Raw genomic sequence first — 16,213 nt, 5'->3', positions numbered from 1 at the left:
TGATGGTCCAAGGCAGAATGCAGGATGCTCCATCCTAGCCCAGTATAGCCCTGCAGGAAAAAGTTGTCTCTTCAGAGACACTGGAAGCAAGAAAATATGATGTCCACAAGCCCTAGTAAGAAAATACCCTTTGTTTCTCTTGTCAGTCCAGCACCTTTTGCATCATTTCTTCCTTCTCTACCTGAAAGGGAAGAATTTTTCACCAGGAAGATAAAGCTAGACAAACAACCCACCCACCAACCCATCAGAAAAACCAAGACACCTTTGAAAACAGTTTATAAACCTAAGAAAAACCCTCTACCCACTGCTAACTGCACCCCACTGACACAGGGGGTTTTAGTCTCTGCTCTGACTGGTACAAACTGATAAACATGCTGATAACCTGGGCTGGTGCAAAGAGGCCCATCACAGTAAAGAAGCACTGGAAGAAAAAACAGCAGGAAACTTAAAGACAACATAAGCTTTTAGCAATCAGGAACCTGAAAACTGAAATCAGGAGTTTGAAGAACAGTGGAAGAGCTCACCCTGCCTTCCAGAATGACCTTAACTTCCCACAAGTATGCCCTGTCGTCTCTGCTAGTAGTTGTATTTAGTTGTTTTCAAGCAGCAGCTGTTCATCCAGTCCTACCAAAAAAATCCAGATGGCCACGGTTCAAACTGATGATGCAAAGATTAAAGACATGATCTGTGTTTTTATACATTTACTGGCAGGCAGCCAGCATGAGGTTTTGCTTTCTTACTTGCATAAGACTGAATACCAACTTCTGCAGGACTCCACAAGAAGGAAAGTCTCCCTTTATGATCTCTGTTAACAACTTGCCAAGTACTGGATAGCTCCGAGAAATCAACCTGCTATTGGGTGCTCCGTAGTTGACATATAGAGCTAATTAAAGCCAAAGTTAATATCTCTAAAAATTATAAATGACAAGTCCGTGACATTAGCAATCAAGCCTGTGAATTGGTAAAATAAGATATACTCCACATAACCACTTCAATTACTTATGTTCCAATCTCCTAATTTATTATCAAGCAAGTCTTAGAGCAGGCTTCCTTCATTTTGTCTGGAATTAATTCTAGGCTGATGCACACTTAATACAACCTCCCTTTACCAGAGTGAAACATGTTTCCTCCCTGATCCTCTACTTAAGACTTCCTGCTACTCCATTATTATTATGTTTTTCTAATAAATGCCAGCAGACCAGAGAATTCCAGCCCATTTTTTCAAAACACAGGTAAAAGTAATGGACATACTGACCTTGAAGACATTGTCCCATCTTGCTGCTATTTAACAGTGTCTTTTTACCCACAAGTGAATAAGGAAGTAGCTTTTTTGTTTTAATAATTTTTAATCAAATAGAGCTTATTAGAAACATATGGTATTTCTGTACTTACTGCATACTTTGACATCCCAATATTTTTTCTCATTCTGTATATGTATAATCTTGTATTAATTCCTCTACTACCTACAGATTCTTTTAACCTCCTTTGTGCCTACAGTCAAGTACTTTCCACTTACTATCTATGCTACATTTTTGTTATATCACACTCCAACACCCCAGTTGAAGCTTTCTCTGAAAAAGGTTTGATTTTTCCATTCAACTTGGAGCTCCCTTAATCAGCAGGTCCCAATGCTATAAACATCTGAAAATGTTTTAGCAAACTTAAACCTTTTCTCTTGTCCTCTGCCTGTTTGAAACTAATTTGACAGAAAAAACTTACAGTTTTTCTCCTTGGAAGTGTGAGGTCATTAACACAAGTTTTCTGCCTGCTCATCATGCTTATGATGTGGACAAGACCCTAATAGCAACCAACTTCAAAGCCCAGGGGCTAGTTCATCTTTATTCCTTGTAAAGTGGAAAGACTACAGACAGCTCATTTGAGCTACAAGAGGTTGTACTGGAAAAATGCAGAATATTTGAGCACCAAAGCAATTTCACCAGTTTGTATCAAGCTTCCAACTGTTACTCCCCACACTGAGGTTCCCCTGTAACTTCCTTAAAGAGGAGCACATGAAAGGTATTTCAGCCAGTACTCTGGGGTAAACTACAACAGATCTGTGCCATCCTCTTTCTGGATTCCTAGTTAAAACCAATCCAACACACCCTGAGGCAAGCCAGGTCCTAGGCTAAAAGTTTTCGAAGTGGGCAGGACGGGATCAAGAGCCTCTTCGTACCTCCTACCTCAGCTGAAAGCTCTGACCCCACTCCCCACGGGACCAGCCCCCCACCCTGTCATGGAGGGACATCACCCCCCACTTCCCCCGGGTCCCGACAGCTGGACGAGGCCTCTCCCCACACACCGCACTGTCCCCATGGCGGTAGCGAATCCCACATCCCCCCTCCCTCCCAGCAGCACCATGACAGACAGAGCACGGTCAATGCAGCAGAAATTTATTTGGGTCCAGCCGGTCACTTGCTGCTGGTATACTTGGTGACAGCCTTGGTGCCCTCGGAAATGGCGTGCTTGGCCAGCTCGCCAGGCAGCAGGAGCCTCACGGCCGTCTGCACCTCGCGGCTGGTGATGGTGGAGCGGTGGTTGTACTGGGCCAGGCGCGAGGCCTCCGCCGCCAGCCGCTCAAAGATGTCATTGACGAAGGAGTTCATGATGCTCATGGCCTTAAAGGAGATGCCAGTGTCCGGGTGTACCTGCCAGGTGGTAATCAAGCACTGTCTCACATACTCATCATCCTGAAGGGAGAGGGAGCCCCAGCACACCCATAAAAATGGGGGCCCCCTTCCCACCTCAGACAGGGCACTCTAACCCCAAAGAGACCCATAGTTGCTACCCTGAAGGTCTTGAGTAGCATGCCACTTGTATCAAGCCCCCACTGATACTTGGCACTGCATTGGCCAGAACCTCTGCACAAACCCCTGTGAAAAACAAGTCTGTAAGGGGTGGAAGCGCCCACATGCTCTGAGTCCTGCCTACAGGCTCATGCAGATGACCAAAGTCTAGACAACTCTTAGACCCTTCTCAAAATTCTTTTTCTCATCTCTCCCACAGAAACTAACAGGAAGATAGTTACTTACTCATAGGGTTAACAGCAGCTGGTTTTGCCCTATTGACTTCTACTCCATTATTTCCTTAGGCTGAACACCACACTGAAGCTTTATTCTCTCTAGGAAACTCTTTCTGATCTAGATCCACCTCCTGCCTCCTACCTCAAGAATCCCCTCACACAGTCACACTTTTGAGACTCAGCTGGGGCTCTCCTGTACCCTTTTTTTTTTTTTTTCAATTGTACTAATAAGCAGATTTTCCTTCCTTCCTCCTTATAAGGTTAACATGCAATAGGCAGAAGCAACTTTACACATGAAACAGCTTCTAATAGAAAAGAAACATTTACTCACCTGCTTCAGTACTTTGTAGATATAGGCTGAATAGGTTTCCTTCCTCTTAGCCTTCCTCTTAGACTTCTTGTCCCCAGAAGCAGGAACACGACCACGCTTCTTCCCAGCTTCTGCACTCATGTCAAACTCCCACAAAACAAGCTCTAACAGAGCAGCCAGAAGGTGCTGTGGGGCTGGTTATATACCAAAGGCAGCAGCACCTCTCCCACCTCAGGTGCAGCCCCCCCAAAGCAGGATGGATACACATCTGTGACCAATGATAACACTTTGCACTAAGTGAAGGACAGCTGGCCTGAGAGGAGTTTGGAAGTAACTAATTCATTTAAAATTTCAGACCTGAGAAAACGTTTGAGGGTAAGATGGGCAAAGAGGTGGGCAGGAGCTGTAGCATCTCATTCACATGGGGCAGGAGTGCTAGAGAAGAGCTATTCCCAGGTGCATCCAGGGTTTTGGTGAAAGGAGGGTTCTTGCTTTGGTGGAAGGGTGTAAACTGAAGTACTCAAGGTACTGTTTCCTGAATCAAATGGGTGGAATGACTTCTGTGCTATGGAACAGATAACACAGTCAGTGGAGACTCAGTGACTGGAGGGAATATTGGTCTAGTGACTGCATGACAGCATCACGAACATCCCAACAGCCAGTATTCCTCCCACTGCCACAGCTAGCCTGCTCCTGGGAGTCCTGCCTGCTACACACAACAGGGCCTCAGAGGACAGAAGAGAGGCAGCGGGAGGGGAGGGATAACACCCTGAGTATGTATTTGATCTGTCTTGGAAACCAGTGATCACGCTAGCAATGGTAATTACGACGCAGGAATTAAACTAAGCCAGGAAAAAAGATGTGCAGCAACACACCAGAGAAGTGACCAAAATAGAAAAGGTTTTCTGCCGTTTAGATAGAAAAGGAAGCCTCTCTCTTGGAAGGCACTATAAAAGATATTTCATAAAAAGGTAATACTTGTATATACTTTTGGGGGAGGGAACACTGGTTATCTCTGTGCTGCCATGCACACTGTATCCTGCTCAGGGGCACGCGTTATATTGACATATCCTTAGCAAATCACATCTTCCAAGGACTGAGTTTAGGAGACCTACTCATCAATCACTCTGTCAGTGCTTGTACAGCAAGCTGAATTTAGTTTTATTCTAGGCCTATCCTCCTTGGGAGGCACCTGATCACCCACCCCTGGTGCAAATAAATGTCACAGAATCACAGAATCATCTTGGTTGGAAAAAGACCTCGAAGATCATCTAGTCCAACCATGAACCTAACACAGTGACAAACAGGGACTAATATCACAGGACTTTTTGCACCCAAGAACTGAAACATCAGTGATCAGGTGGGACCTTTGTGAAGGGGAATGGACTTGGGCACTGAAGATACCGGGTTGTTCCTTCTGGGAAGAGGAGTGGTGTGTTTTGTGATGTCTAACAACATGAAGAGATGTCAGTGGATGACTCATACTGGGAGTAAGGAGCAAGCAACATCACCACGTCTGGTTTGTAAGAGGCCGCATATCAATAAGGAACAGCACAGGGCTTCCCCCACTGATGTACATTCCACCCACCAATTAACAGAGCTGTAAATAACAGATCTTTGTGCTGGGGGAGATTGTTCACTGTAACTGGAACCGTTTCACCTTGTCCACTGGTCATAGCACACAAAGACTCCCTCATGCTAAAGAGGCTGTTAGTCCTATCTCTCCACAGCTGCAGCAGTGTCTGGCACCAGCAGTTCTACACACACAGCTTGTTTTTCTGACAAAATGTTTAGTTAGAAGGAAGCCCTTTGGTGGACAAGGTGCAGTGACTGGTCACTCAGCATCAAGCACAGGGAGCCATTATATAGGAAGGGGAGAGGCTCATCTACTGGGCAGTACAGTCAGATTTGAACTCCCAGATTTGGGAAACTGCCACCTGCTTCCCTAGATGGCATGTGCTAACGGCTGTGCATTCTGGAAGCCATGTGCTGGGCCTGACTCATCCTTGTGCTATTTTTGTAGTGCATGGATCAACTCACAACACAAAGACAAGGGGAATCCCACAACTCTACACTCGATGTGATATCTGCCACTTCTGGCTGTAGCTGTGTTAGAGCCAACCTCACTTTTAGACGACATGCAAGAGCAACGGTGTAGAGGCTCTAGGCCATTTCTTTCACTGAAATGACCATCCGAGCAGCTAAGGAGCAGTTCTCCTAATTTAGATATAGTTTTGCTTTTGTGCGTGACCAGAAAAGCCCTAGCTGAAAGTATCCCAGCTAGTGGGTGTCTCTCAGAAATCAGTGCTCCGGGACATATGCCTGTCACAGCTGCTTCAGTGCAGTCTAACAGTCACCGGAGAACAGGTTTAAATTAAGGCTGGAAATACCAGACTGGTAAAGCATGTGTATGTATTCCATTTTACAAGTCTTGGCTTACTAACTGTGACCTCTAGTGCAGCTACAGCTCCTTTTGCTTTGAACATGTACTTGTTTGCTCGTCTTTGCTACATCAGAGGCCTGTCTGCGACCCAGAAGTTCCTCTCATTCCGCAGCAGCGGACAGCTAACACAGCTCTCTTCGTTACATCAACTACAAGAATTCTCCGACTGCTGTCCACAACACTGGCTCACTCGTGTTCTCACGCCCCTCTCAGGATTTACCGTTCCTGAAGAACTCAGTGGAAGTTTACATGCTGCATTTATTATTGCCTCCACGGTTCTCAACTACAGATCTGAAATGTAGTGATGAGTTGTTGCCAAATCTTTGCCAAGAATAAGGAGGAGCAGCTCTAGCCTCAGGCAGGATCTTCCTAACCTCACCATTCCCACAGCTACGTTGTAACCCTTTCCAATTCACCAACACCTTTTTAAAACCCAGAGAGCAGGATGAACAGACGCCCATTCATCTGTTCTTGCTTCAACTTCTGTGACACCCATCAGCCTTTACAGTAATTATCTGTGGGCTGTCTGTTAACTTCTGAGCACTACACTGTGAGATATTCATTTTAAGTGACTTTTCGATGCAATATAGGCTTTTCTGCAGAACTGCATTTTTACTGATCTGCATTATTTCCTCTGAAAAAGACTTTATTTCTTCTCAGATCACTGCTAAAACCACTGAAAAACCTGAATGTTCTGCACTATCTACTGGAAGCAGCTCCCATTGTGACATTTGTCCTGTGGATGATACACAGTGTTTCTACAGCAGCAGCCACAACTTGGATGGTCCCTTTGGAAAAAAACCTGAGGAAATACTCTTCTCAGAGTCAGAGCCACAAATGGTCAGCATCTGATAAAGTACTGCAAGAGAGTGCAACTACTATGTATTTGTCCTATTCTTCAATTTGCCTGTCAACGTGTACTGTTGGAACAGATTACATGAACCTTTCAAATGACCAACACAGCCATGTGTCAGAATTAAAATGCTAAGTCATGATCACATTTGGTTGGATTTGCTACCTTTTTCCTTAGTACGATTTATTTTAAAATTACATGAAAAATGCATGTTATTCAAGCTTCTTTGACACAGGGTGAGGTTTAAACACCAACTAAAAATTTGTTGTTAAGAACAAAAAAATTTTAACTTTATTTGATTAGCCTTGTTTAGTTAAACCTGCATGGAACAAATAACTAATTCTTAGTCCAAAAATTCTAAATTAGAGTCTCAGTATTAAACCCACACAATTCAAGGTGAAGAAAAAAGCATACACCTAAGGCACTCTGTTGTAGAGAACACATGCTGGTATTTTACAGATCTATGTCGTGTCTCTAACTTTTGTCTTTCCGGTTCTTAGTCAACAATAAAAAAAGTGTGTGCGTGGCTTGCTCGCCCTTCTGTCACTCACTGGAAAACTTGGTGTTCACTCGATTAGCAGAGGTTTCCCAGGGGTGAGGATCCTACTCACTGCTCTGTACCTCCAGAGCTCAGTATTCACCACTTCATGTATCCCCCAAGTTGTGCTCATAGCTTTGGTAGTAGTGAAGAACTGAACCTTCACCCCAGAAGAAAGGGCTCTGCATCCTTACTCAAAGCTCAGCACTAGTCAGTTTGCACCCGCATGCCCAAATAACTACTCCAGCTCACAAAACAAGACTGTTCTTCCCTCTTTATTGACTGATGGTTTCTCAGGCAGATCTGTTAATTACACTGTTAAATAATAGTTAAAAACAAACCAAGGCCAGAGGAGTTTGAAGTGAAGTATCTAAACTGAAGCAGAAATTGGGAAGGAAGAGGCGGGAGAAGCTGGGCTGGGGTCTCCACTTCCATAGCACTGTGGCTCGACACCCTAACTGCCACTGCCACGACCCCAGACCATTCGATTCCAAGGTCTGGCTCAGGTGGGACAGCATCTAAATACGGAAATGGTTGCCCAAACGTAGCCAGATCAGGAGAGATCTCTGTCCAGTTACAGAGGTGCGAGGCAAGTCAAGGGGAAGCAGTATTGCAGCAATCCTAGAAGACAGCCAGAGATAGCAGCAGAGTCCCGTTCCAGTCGGCAGGCGGGTGAGTCACATTGGCCACTGTCAGTCTCCAGGGAGAGCGCCCGGCCGACCGCTCTGCAGCTCACACGTTGTGGGTCTTTTTGGTGAGCTGCGGATCCTCATCCACCAGCTTGGACTTGAGATGTTCCTTGTAGGCGAGGATGTCGCCTTGCCACTTTGTGATTGTCTGCTTCTCACAGACCCAGATCTCCTGTGCAACCTGAAAGCAAGCACACAAGGAGGAGGAGAGGTTTGCAGGACAGCATTTTAGTTTTACAAAAATCATAAAATTAACCAAAGTCTACTCTCTGAAGTCTGGCAAGAAAAGAGCTTAATAACTTCCGCACTTCAACTACCAAAGAAAAATACCTGCAGTGAAATATCTTACCTGGTGTTTTCTGCATCATTTATACAAGATTTAAAAACTAAAAATCCTTGACCCCTCAGCATTTCTTTCTTTGTTCTTGGACTAAGAAGGAAAGAAAAAAAAAAAAAAAAAAAAAAAAAGTAGTTCTTGACCTGAACTACTCAGATATAACATACTGAGAAATAAAATTATACCTGAACTGACAGACAACACCATAGCTTATAAATCGGCACTTGACATTTGTGTGTATGTGGTGCAGTTCCCTTCGCTTGTGCGGACCGAGTGATAAAAAGCTGTGCTACAACTACTCTAGTATCATTTAAAAAAAATCTAGTTAAGGCCTCCACAGAGTGTCATGATTTCCATCTAAGTTATTCTTCACTTCTAGGGTTTAGTGTGGGTTTGTTTCTTTTAAGTACCTAATCTTTTCCTAGGCTAGCTCAGTAACTGTTTCACACAAACATGGCAAGGGAATCATATTCAGTGATTTTTTTCACTCACACATCTTTTGGGGAGAAGAGCAAGCCAGCCAGTTGAAAACACCTGTTTTAATTAAAGTGTTAGGTGCTCTGAAAAACTTCACTGCTTTTCTTACCTGTTGGATGAGTCTGAAGTCATGGCTGACGAGCATCATTCCTCCTTCAAATTCATTGATAGCATCTGCCAGAGCATCTATTGTCTCTATGTCCAAGTGGTTGGTAGGCTCGTCCAGGAAAAGCATGTGGGGATTCTGCCAGGCCAGCCACGCAAAGCACACGCGGCACTTCTGCCCATCAGAGAGGTTCCTGATGGGGCTCACCTGACAAACACAGACACTGTGACCTTTGACCACAACATATTCAGATCTCACACTGTTTCTAGCAGCTACATGACAACTGATGACAAAGTTTAGTCAGTCTCACACCTAGGCTAAGCTTCTCGCACCAACAGAACAAGGGAATTCCAGGGGTTTCTGGAGGAGTTTCTATAGCAAGACCCAGCTTGGGTTCCAAAGGATAACTAACTGACGTCTAACTAGTGTTCACAGAACACAGAATCGTCTAGGTTGGGAAAGACCTTGAAGATCATCTAGTCCAGCCATTAACCTAACATTGGATCCTGACACAATCATACAACTACTCTCAACTTCTGAAGTGACAAATGGGGAAGAACAATGTAAAAATCAATGTTGAACTGCAGTGATGAAGACAACTCCTGTCATACATGTGATGTATGACATACAGGAGCATGTCACATTTGGGCTTGGAGCACCACCAGTGATCTTACCCTCTTGTTTGAGCCAAGTAGAACCCACTCCCAGTTGAGAACGTGTTCTAGCATTTCTGCCTGCTGTTCATCTCAAAGACAAGCAAACTAGTTCAAGTTACAACTAAAATAGCCTTGAGTCTAGCACTATGCCACAACCTGTTTTCTCTTCACCCACATTCTGAGGAGGTGACCCATTCCAACCCACGTACTGCTGCAATGCAAAGAAAGTTCCTGTGAGCCATGAGTATTTTTTTCCCTCCCATTTCAAAGGCAGAGATGGAAAAAGCATTTTGATGCTGTGGTGTGCCATGCTGCATACTGCACCACAGTCAGACAGGAGTAGAGCAACAGAAAGTACAGCAGCTCTGCTTCCCTAATGAGCAAAAAGCAAACCTCAACAGCTCAAACTCACCTGCTGCTTTCCCGTCAGACCGTATCTGCCAATGATTTTCCTCATCTCCTCCTTCTCCTTGATCTCTGGGTAGCATTTCAGCATGTACTCCAGGGGTGAGAGGTCTAAGTCTAACTGTTCTTGCAAGTGCTGACAGAGAAGAAAATTCAGCCTCAGGCTGTGCGGGTCACCCACTTCACTGCCAAAAGTACTTCTCCCCTTACAGCCCTCCGCTACCAGCCTGAGCAACAGCACACAATAACCCCATCCCAGTGTAGTCACTGTGCTCAACTATTATGGAAGGTGTCTCCGTTTCAGGAGCATGAGTGCTGCTTCAGAATAGCAAGAACAAGGCAACCATCTCTCCCATAAAAGGCGAGAAGCTAAACAGAAAGGGCCACAGCAAGACTCTTTTCAGGGTAAGAACATTTGCTGGAGCCCATTCAGCCAAAGGAACAGTTCCTTCCCCCATCTCCAAGCACAGAAGGGCAGCAATGAGAGGGGCCTTAGAAGCAGAATAGAGGGGCAAGATTCCTCATTCCTGACAACTTTTTCCTCAGCATTTCATGTCCCTGATGGCTGTTGTAGGGAGTACCTGGTGATATCTACCGATCTTCACGTGTGAGTGCTTGCGAATCATCCCATCTGTGGGCAGCAGCTAGAAAGGGAAGATAAAAGAATTTCACTAGGAAATCCCTCCTTTTGCTGTATGTCAAAAATACAGAATCCAGCCACCTCTGCTCTGGCACAAAGGAGGCAGCCTGAGGCAGCCTGAACAGATAATGTGAGAGAAAAAGCCCTGTATTGCAGCGAGACCATAGGATTTCCAAGGCCTGACTGGGGTGCTCTGGCAAATAAGCACAGCTTTGTTCAAGACTAGCCCAGGAATAAAGGTCCAGAACAAGGTAGGCAAAGTAGGGAACATACCTCTCCTGTGAGCAGTTTCAGCAGTGTCGACTTTCCAGCTCCATTGGGTCCAACAAGAGCTACACGGGTATCCAGGTCAATCCCAAACTCCAGGTTATTATAGATCCACGGCTGCAAACCCCAAAAGTCATGACACATATTATGCCTTTCCACTACTACCCAGAACCTCCACGATGCACCTGTAATGCTCTGTCCTCAGCAGACTCAGTATTTTAACATCTGCCAAGAAGTTTGATCCACTAGTCGTATGCATCAGCCCGATCAGAAAGCTCAGCCAAAAGCCTCACATTCCCAACCAAGGCAGGAATACAAATAATCTCCAAAGAACCCAAGCACACTCCCCACACTCACCCCATCCTTGGTGTATTTGAAGCTGACGTTCTGCACCATGATGACAGGAGGGGGGATTTTTCCACAGGGCGGGAAATAGAATGACAAAGTCTGTAAACACAGAATATCCACTTGTGAAACACCCTGGAGCACAAGACAACCCAGTTATTCTGGTATAACCACGCCTCACTACAAGCATCATCTGTAGACCAAGGCACCAGACTGCGATTTTTTATGAGCCCCTCTAGCAACTCACAGATTTATTCTGATTCAGCTCATCTGCTGGCTAATGAGTCCCTATTTCTTTCCCTTTGAAGCAAATGGGGGTTTATACTCTTCAAACAAGTATGAGTAGCTCTGACCATCCTCCCCCATCTTCTCCAACCTGTCGACATTCATTTCTGATTTCTGCATCTGCAAAACAGCCTTACTGATAGAATAAATCCCTTTCTGTCCCCTAGAAAATTACTCCTCCCCTTTCCACTCTTCAGCATGACACTATCTTCAGTACAGTCATGCTTGGCATCAGGAAGGGTACACAATTCTGCTCCCAACTGTGTCAGCCATTGCTGCTGTCAGCTAAAGATCATTCTCCTTAACTAACCCATGTTTTCAGTACTGACCTCTAGATGGAATGCCATGTCTGATCCTACCTTATCATTCACAACTCTCTCTGTCAAGCCAGAAGCCATCATTTTCTGAAGGGTCTTCTCCTTGCTCTGAGCTTGCCTGGCCAGCTTCGCGCTACCATGACCAAATCGTGCGATGTAATTCTGCAACAAAACCCAGGGTTAGCAGAAAGCCACAGTAACAAGGTTGAGGAGGTGCAGAGACGCCCACCTGCACGGGTAGAAAGATGTTCATGCAGCTAGGCAGATACCTTCATATGGGCAATCTGATCCTGCTCCCAGTGGAATCGCTTCATTTGATTTTCTTCTAGTTCCAGGCGAGTCTTTACATACTGATCATAATTTCCCTAGAAAGAGATCACAGAACATCAGACACGCCCCAGAGAACAGCTCCTCTGTTTTGCCAGTTGCGCAGGGCACCATTTACTCACTGTGTAGTACTTCAGTTTGCGGTTGTGCATGTGGATTATGTTGGTGCAGACACCATTCAAAAAGTCCTGGGAGTGGGATATCAGCACAAGGATTCGCTTGAACCTACGGTACCACATAAGTTATTAGAGACTAAGCTATAAGAATTCTTGTTTGTTGGTCCTGATGGTGACAAAGGATTTACATGCACCAGTTCTCTCTTGCCTACAGTCGTATTAAGAACAAAGAGATAAAAGCCTTGGAGATGCTTTGGGAAATCTAGAGTAAAGCAACTACAATCAGCTGCAGTAAGTAAATACTGCAAATTGTGGTAAAACATTCTTCACCATAAGACAGTTTTCACCTGTCTTGAAAAAGGGTGAAGAGATGGCTACCAATGTGGTAGGTGACTAGTGCTACTGATGCAGCTGACTCCACCGGCATCATACTTTTAAGAAGTTTCAACCATTGCTGCTTACTTCCACCTTGGTACAGACTACCATCTGTTAGGTACCCTATGCCTGGCTCCACTACAAATCTGTAAAATGACTGGTTAAAGCCTCCCAAGAAGAGAGGTTCAAATTACTTTCCTAAAACATCTGACTTCTAAAGCAAACACGCAAAAGGTTCAACTGACAAAGCTGATGGAAAAACCTCTGCAAACGAAAAGTCATTCTCACAATATAGTCCTTTTAATGCACAACCCAGATAACCTAAGCTTTGTAACTATTCCTTAAGCCTTAACATTTTACTTTTGTTTACGGAAGACAGTCACTCAACATACTAGAACAAGGTTAAACTGACACACTCAGATACCACAGTTTTGTGAAACTGGAGGAACAGTATGCAGAAAAAATGAGCTGGAAGCCAGGTCTGGGAAGCTTACACGGCTGGTACCACACATGGTGCTGGTACAGAGGCCGTCAGGGCTGCTCCTTGCAGGAGCTTTTAAGGAAGTAGCTTTAACCAGGGAGCACAAAGCAGCATTTCTCATTTCTTCAGTGAGAGAGACAGGGGCTTTTCTTGAATTCATTATCCTTGCATCAAGAATCCTTCCATAGACACGTGTGGCAGTAAACACAAGAAGGTGTCTATGGTACTGCACTACAGTTATGTAGCCACAAGAACTACAGACAGTTATTCCTGTAGCACCTGCTCACAAGCTGACAAGATGTTCCAGCAGAAAAGCATGACCCACAGAAGCAGCAAACTCCTTCATGCTTACGTTTTCAGCTCTTCCTCCAACCACACACAGGCATCCAGGTCAAGGTGGTTTGTGGGCTCATCTAGCAGCAGCATGAAAGGCCGAATGAAGAGGGCTCTGAAAGGAGAGGGGAGATGACAGCATAAGGTAAATGCAGGTAACCCAAAGCCTCTCAGCTCTGCTCCAAGTTCTCAGAACTGCATATGTGGCTCCACAGAGTCAGGAGCAGGCAGTCATTCTCCCTGAAGGCAGCAAGCAGTGTACCACTCACCTAGCAAGAGCCACCCTCATTCGCCAGCCACCACTAAAGTCCTTCAGCTTCTTCCTCTGCATGGCTGGTGTGAACCCCAAGCCGTGAAGGATACGTGAGGCCCGTGCTTCTGCCTTGTCAGCATCCAGCTCCTCCAGACGTTCATATAACTCCAAGAGTTTCTCACACTCCGCTGAAAGAGAGCCTGCCTGTCAGCACTTCTACCAACAAAGGGCTCTCAGCTGCAGCTCTACACAGCTGGGAAAGCTCACAGTCCATCTGCTTTACCACTACTCAGCCCCCTCCACTCCCAAGCCTGAGACACTTCTTAAGAAGCTGCGTGGAATAATTTCATCCAAAGAAGTGTAATCCCACAGGACTTGTCAACTAGCACAGGGCAGATGGGGGAAACGGGCACTGTAACACGTAAAAACTCTGCCAAGGAACCCAAATAAGACCTTTTTCTTCGGTGGGGAGGGAAATGAAGGAAATGTCCCTTGTCCACAGGGACTCCAAGAAGCTTTACCATCTTCATGAGCCAGACGTTCCGCCTCTCGTTCTAACATGGCCCTCTCTGTATCCACCTCCATCACACACTGCAGAGGGGTCTTGTCACTGGGAGGCATCTCTCGGGTCAGGTGATAGATGTCAATATGCTCTGGGATGGGCACTTCTCGTTTCCCAATAGCTGACAAAAGCATGGATTTCCCTGTGTGCAGACAGACACTTCACAATTAATTCTTCGATTCAGCGAGAGACAAAGTCACAAAGAAATGGATGAGATGCAGTCAGATCCCACTGATTCCCTCCTTCTCCCCAGAAAATCCTTGGGAATTTCTTGCCCAAGAGGCCAGAAGAATTAAGAGATGCAGCAGAGCCTACTGCCTCACTGCAACAGGCTGTCCTCCCAGGTAAGGCTCACCACCTCAAGGATGGGATTGAGACAAGAAGCAGCTCTCTGGAAACTGCTGCAATTCAGCCCTTGCTTGGATTTAGGTAACTTTATCTCTGCTGTATCCTTCCTGCTGACTAACCAGGTCTGATATCTGTTACCAGGACTCCAGACTCTAAAGAGGAAAGTAATGCACTCGTCACTAGAGAATCTAAGTGTTTTCCTGAATGTTAAGCTAGTTGGTCACTCTTACTAGCTCTTCTTCAATTACACCCATATTCTGCATTTCTCCATGCAAAGTGTTGCCTTCTCCAGGGACTGTACAGTTGTTTTCCCACTCAGGACAAACCACACACTCCCTACTCATTCATGCTGTGCAAGTTCTTTGACCAATAGCATCAGCACTGGGTTTACTACCACTGCTAAACAAATCCTGCAATGGGAAACAGAGAGATTCACAAATCTCAAACATCTCACACAACGGTCCACAGAAACAAGTTCAAATGCACAGTCCACAGCCAGAATGCAATCTCATAGTTTTGTCATCAACCCCAGCAATTCCTCTTCCCGTGTGGGAAGATGGGAGAACGGAACCTGCCATGTCCTGGCCATGTCTGTCTAACAGCCTTCTTCCTAGTTTCCAACATTTACCACCTGTGTCTGCCCAGCTTCTCAGAAACACAGAATCTTCACCGAGCTCCAAGAAGCCCACATCACTGTACCCCACAGCTTACCAATCCCATTGAGTCCAATCAGGCCGTAGCGTCTCCCGGAGTTCAGCTCCAGTTTTGTATCGCTCAGCAGCTCCTGGCCGTGGAAGGTCAGCGAGAGGTTAATGATGTGCACATCAGTGCTGTTGGGATGGGAGGCCAGCACTCCTGTCACAGCACGGGCAGCGGCTTTCTTCAGCTCAAAGTCCTCCAGCTCCTTTGTAAGAGCATCCACCTCTGTAGGCAGAGACAGACCAGAAGCATCACTGATTTATAAGTACAAGGGAAACCATAAGCCCCTGGACCAATAGGCCCAGGACCACAAAAACAACTCTCCTATCCCCATTTCTATGGAAATGTTGAGGAGGCGCAGATGCGATGACAGCTTTTCATCTTAGCAGATGGCTATATACGATCTAACAGGAACTTCCACCTGCTCTCTAAATAAAATATGACCTTTAGCACTAAGTGAGCAGCCAGAACATCTAACCTGTTACCCAAGTACGACGGGACTAACCCTCACTGCAGGAAGTACTGGGGTGGAAAGAGAATTTACAAAATATTGCTTGCAAGCTTAAGGGTTGTCCAAAAGAAAACCTGGGTAGGAAATAAATTAAGGGAAAGCTGAGAGGAGGGAAGAAGCAGCAGCATTGGAATAGACCCTACCAACTTTTTGGGAAGCAGTATGTCTGTATGCCTGTCCCCGCTCTTCCTTTCCTCCTACAGCATAAGCGCATCTTTCCTGTCCCGCTGATGTGTCGCGGCCATGAGTTACAGCCCAGTTCCCACTCCTGGGTGAGATGCTGCCATCTGAAGGAGGAAGTGGCATTGAGGCCCTCAGCCATACTCCCCCTACACAGGCAAACCAGCCGAGCGAGAAGAGGAGCCACGCACTTTCATTCCTGACGCGCAATTACTTCGCGGGGAACTGACAATAAAAAATAGGAGTGTACCGCCTCACACAACCTGCCCTCTGACGTTCGCGCTGCTTTACGCGCCTCCCCTTGACTCTTCACCGACCGGGGACACCGGCGCCTCCCCGCT

At 45.8% G+C, this 16,213-nt stretch overlaps 2 protein-coding genes across 2 annotated transcripts; both read right to left on the bottom strand.

The window, feature by feature from the left end:
• Positions 1–2,408: 2,408 nt before the first annotated feature.
• Positions 2,409–3,470, bottom strand: LOC113477538 (histone H2B, gonadal-like). The gene is made up of 2 exons (XM_026843886.1): positions 3,351–3,470; positions 2,409–2,645 (listed from the first exon to the last, which is right to left on the bottom strand). Exons 1-2 carry the CDS (start codon positions 3,468–3,470, stop codon positions 2,409–2,411), a joined length of 357 nt encoding a protein of 118 aa, XP_026699687.1.
• A 3,952-nt stretch (positions 3,471–7,422) lies between these two features.
• Positions 7,423–16,013, bottom strand: ABCF2 (ATP binding cassette subfamily F member 2). Its single transcript, XM_026843981.1, has 14 exons — positions 15,836–16,013; positions 15,194–15,406; positions 14,094–14,276; positions 13,589–13,760; positions 13,339–13,434; positions 12,137–12,239; positions 11,957–12,052; positions 11,730–11,849; positions 11,098–11,187; positions 10,747–10,857; positions 10,415–10,477; positions 9,841–9,969; positions 8,776–8,979; positions 7,423–8,033 (listed from the first exon to the last, which is right to left on the bottom strand). Exons 1-14 carry the CDS (start codon positions 15,996–15,998, stop codon positions 7,896–7,898), a joined length of 1,881 nt encoding a protein of 626 aa, XP_026699782.1. The 5' UTR covers positions 15,999–16,013; the 3' UTR covers positions 7,423–7,895.
• Between the last annotated feature and the right edge of the window lie 200 nt (positions 16,014–16,213).

The sequence above is a fragment of the Athene cunicularia genome, assembly GCF_003259725.1.
Source record: "Athene cunicularia isolate RWA chromosome 2 unlocalized genomic scaffold, athCun1 chr2_part2, whole genome shotgun sequence".
NCBI lineage: Eukaryota > Metazoa > Chordata > Aves > Strigiformes > Strigidae > Athene > Athene cunicularia.
The sequence above is the reverse complement of the archived record's forward strand: the minus strand, read 5'-3'. Positions and strand labels throughout refer to the sequence as shown.

What these genes read in the sequence shown, in the direction of transcription:
- LOC113477538 (XM_026843886.1), bottom strand. Translation starts at nt 3,470, where the DNA reads ATGAGTGCAGAAGCTGGGAAGAAGCGTGGTCGTGTTCCTGCTTCTGGG. An exon ending in TCTACAAAGTACTGAAGCAG is followed by an intron (nt 2,646 to 3,350) that starts GTGAGTAAATGT and finishes ACCACCTGGCAG; the next exon opens with GTACACCCGGACACTGGCAT.
- ABCF2 (XM_026843981.1), bottom strand. Translation starts at nt 15,998, where the DNA reads ATGCCACTTCCTCCTTCAGATGGCAGCATCTCACCCAGGAGTGGGAAC. An exon ending in TACTGCTTCCCAAAAAGTTG is followed by an intron (nt 15,407 to 15,835) that starts GTAGGGTCTATT and finishes CTCTGCCTACAG; the next exon opens with AGGTGGATGCTCTTACAAAG. An exon ending in GTCTGACGGGAAAGCAGCAG is followed by an intron (nt 8,980 to 9,840) that starts GTGAGTTTGAGC and finishes TGTGTTTGTCAG; the next exon opens with GTGAGCCCCATCAGGAACCT.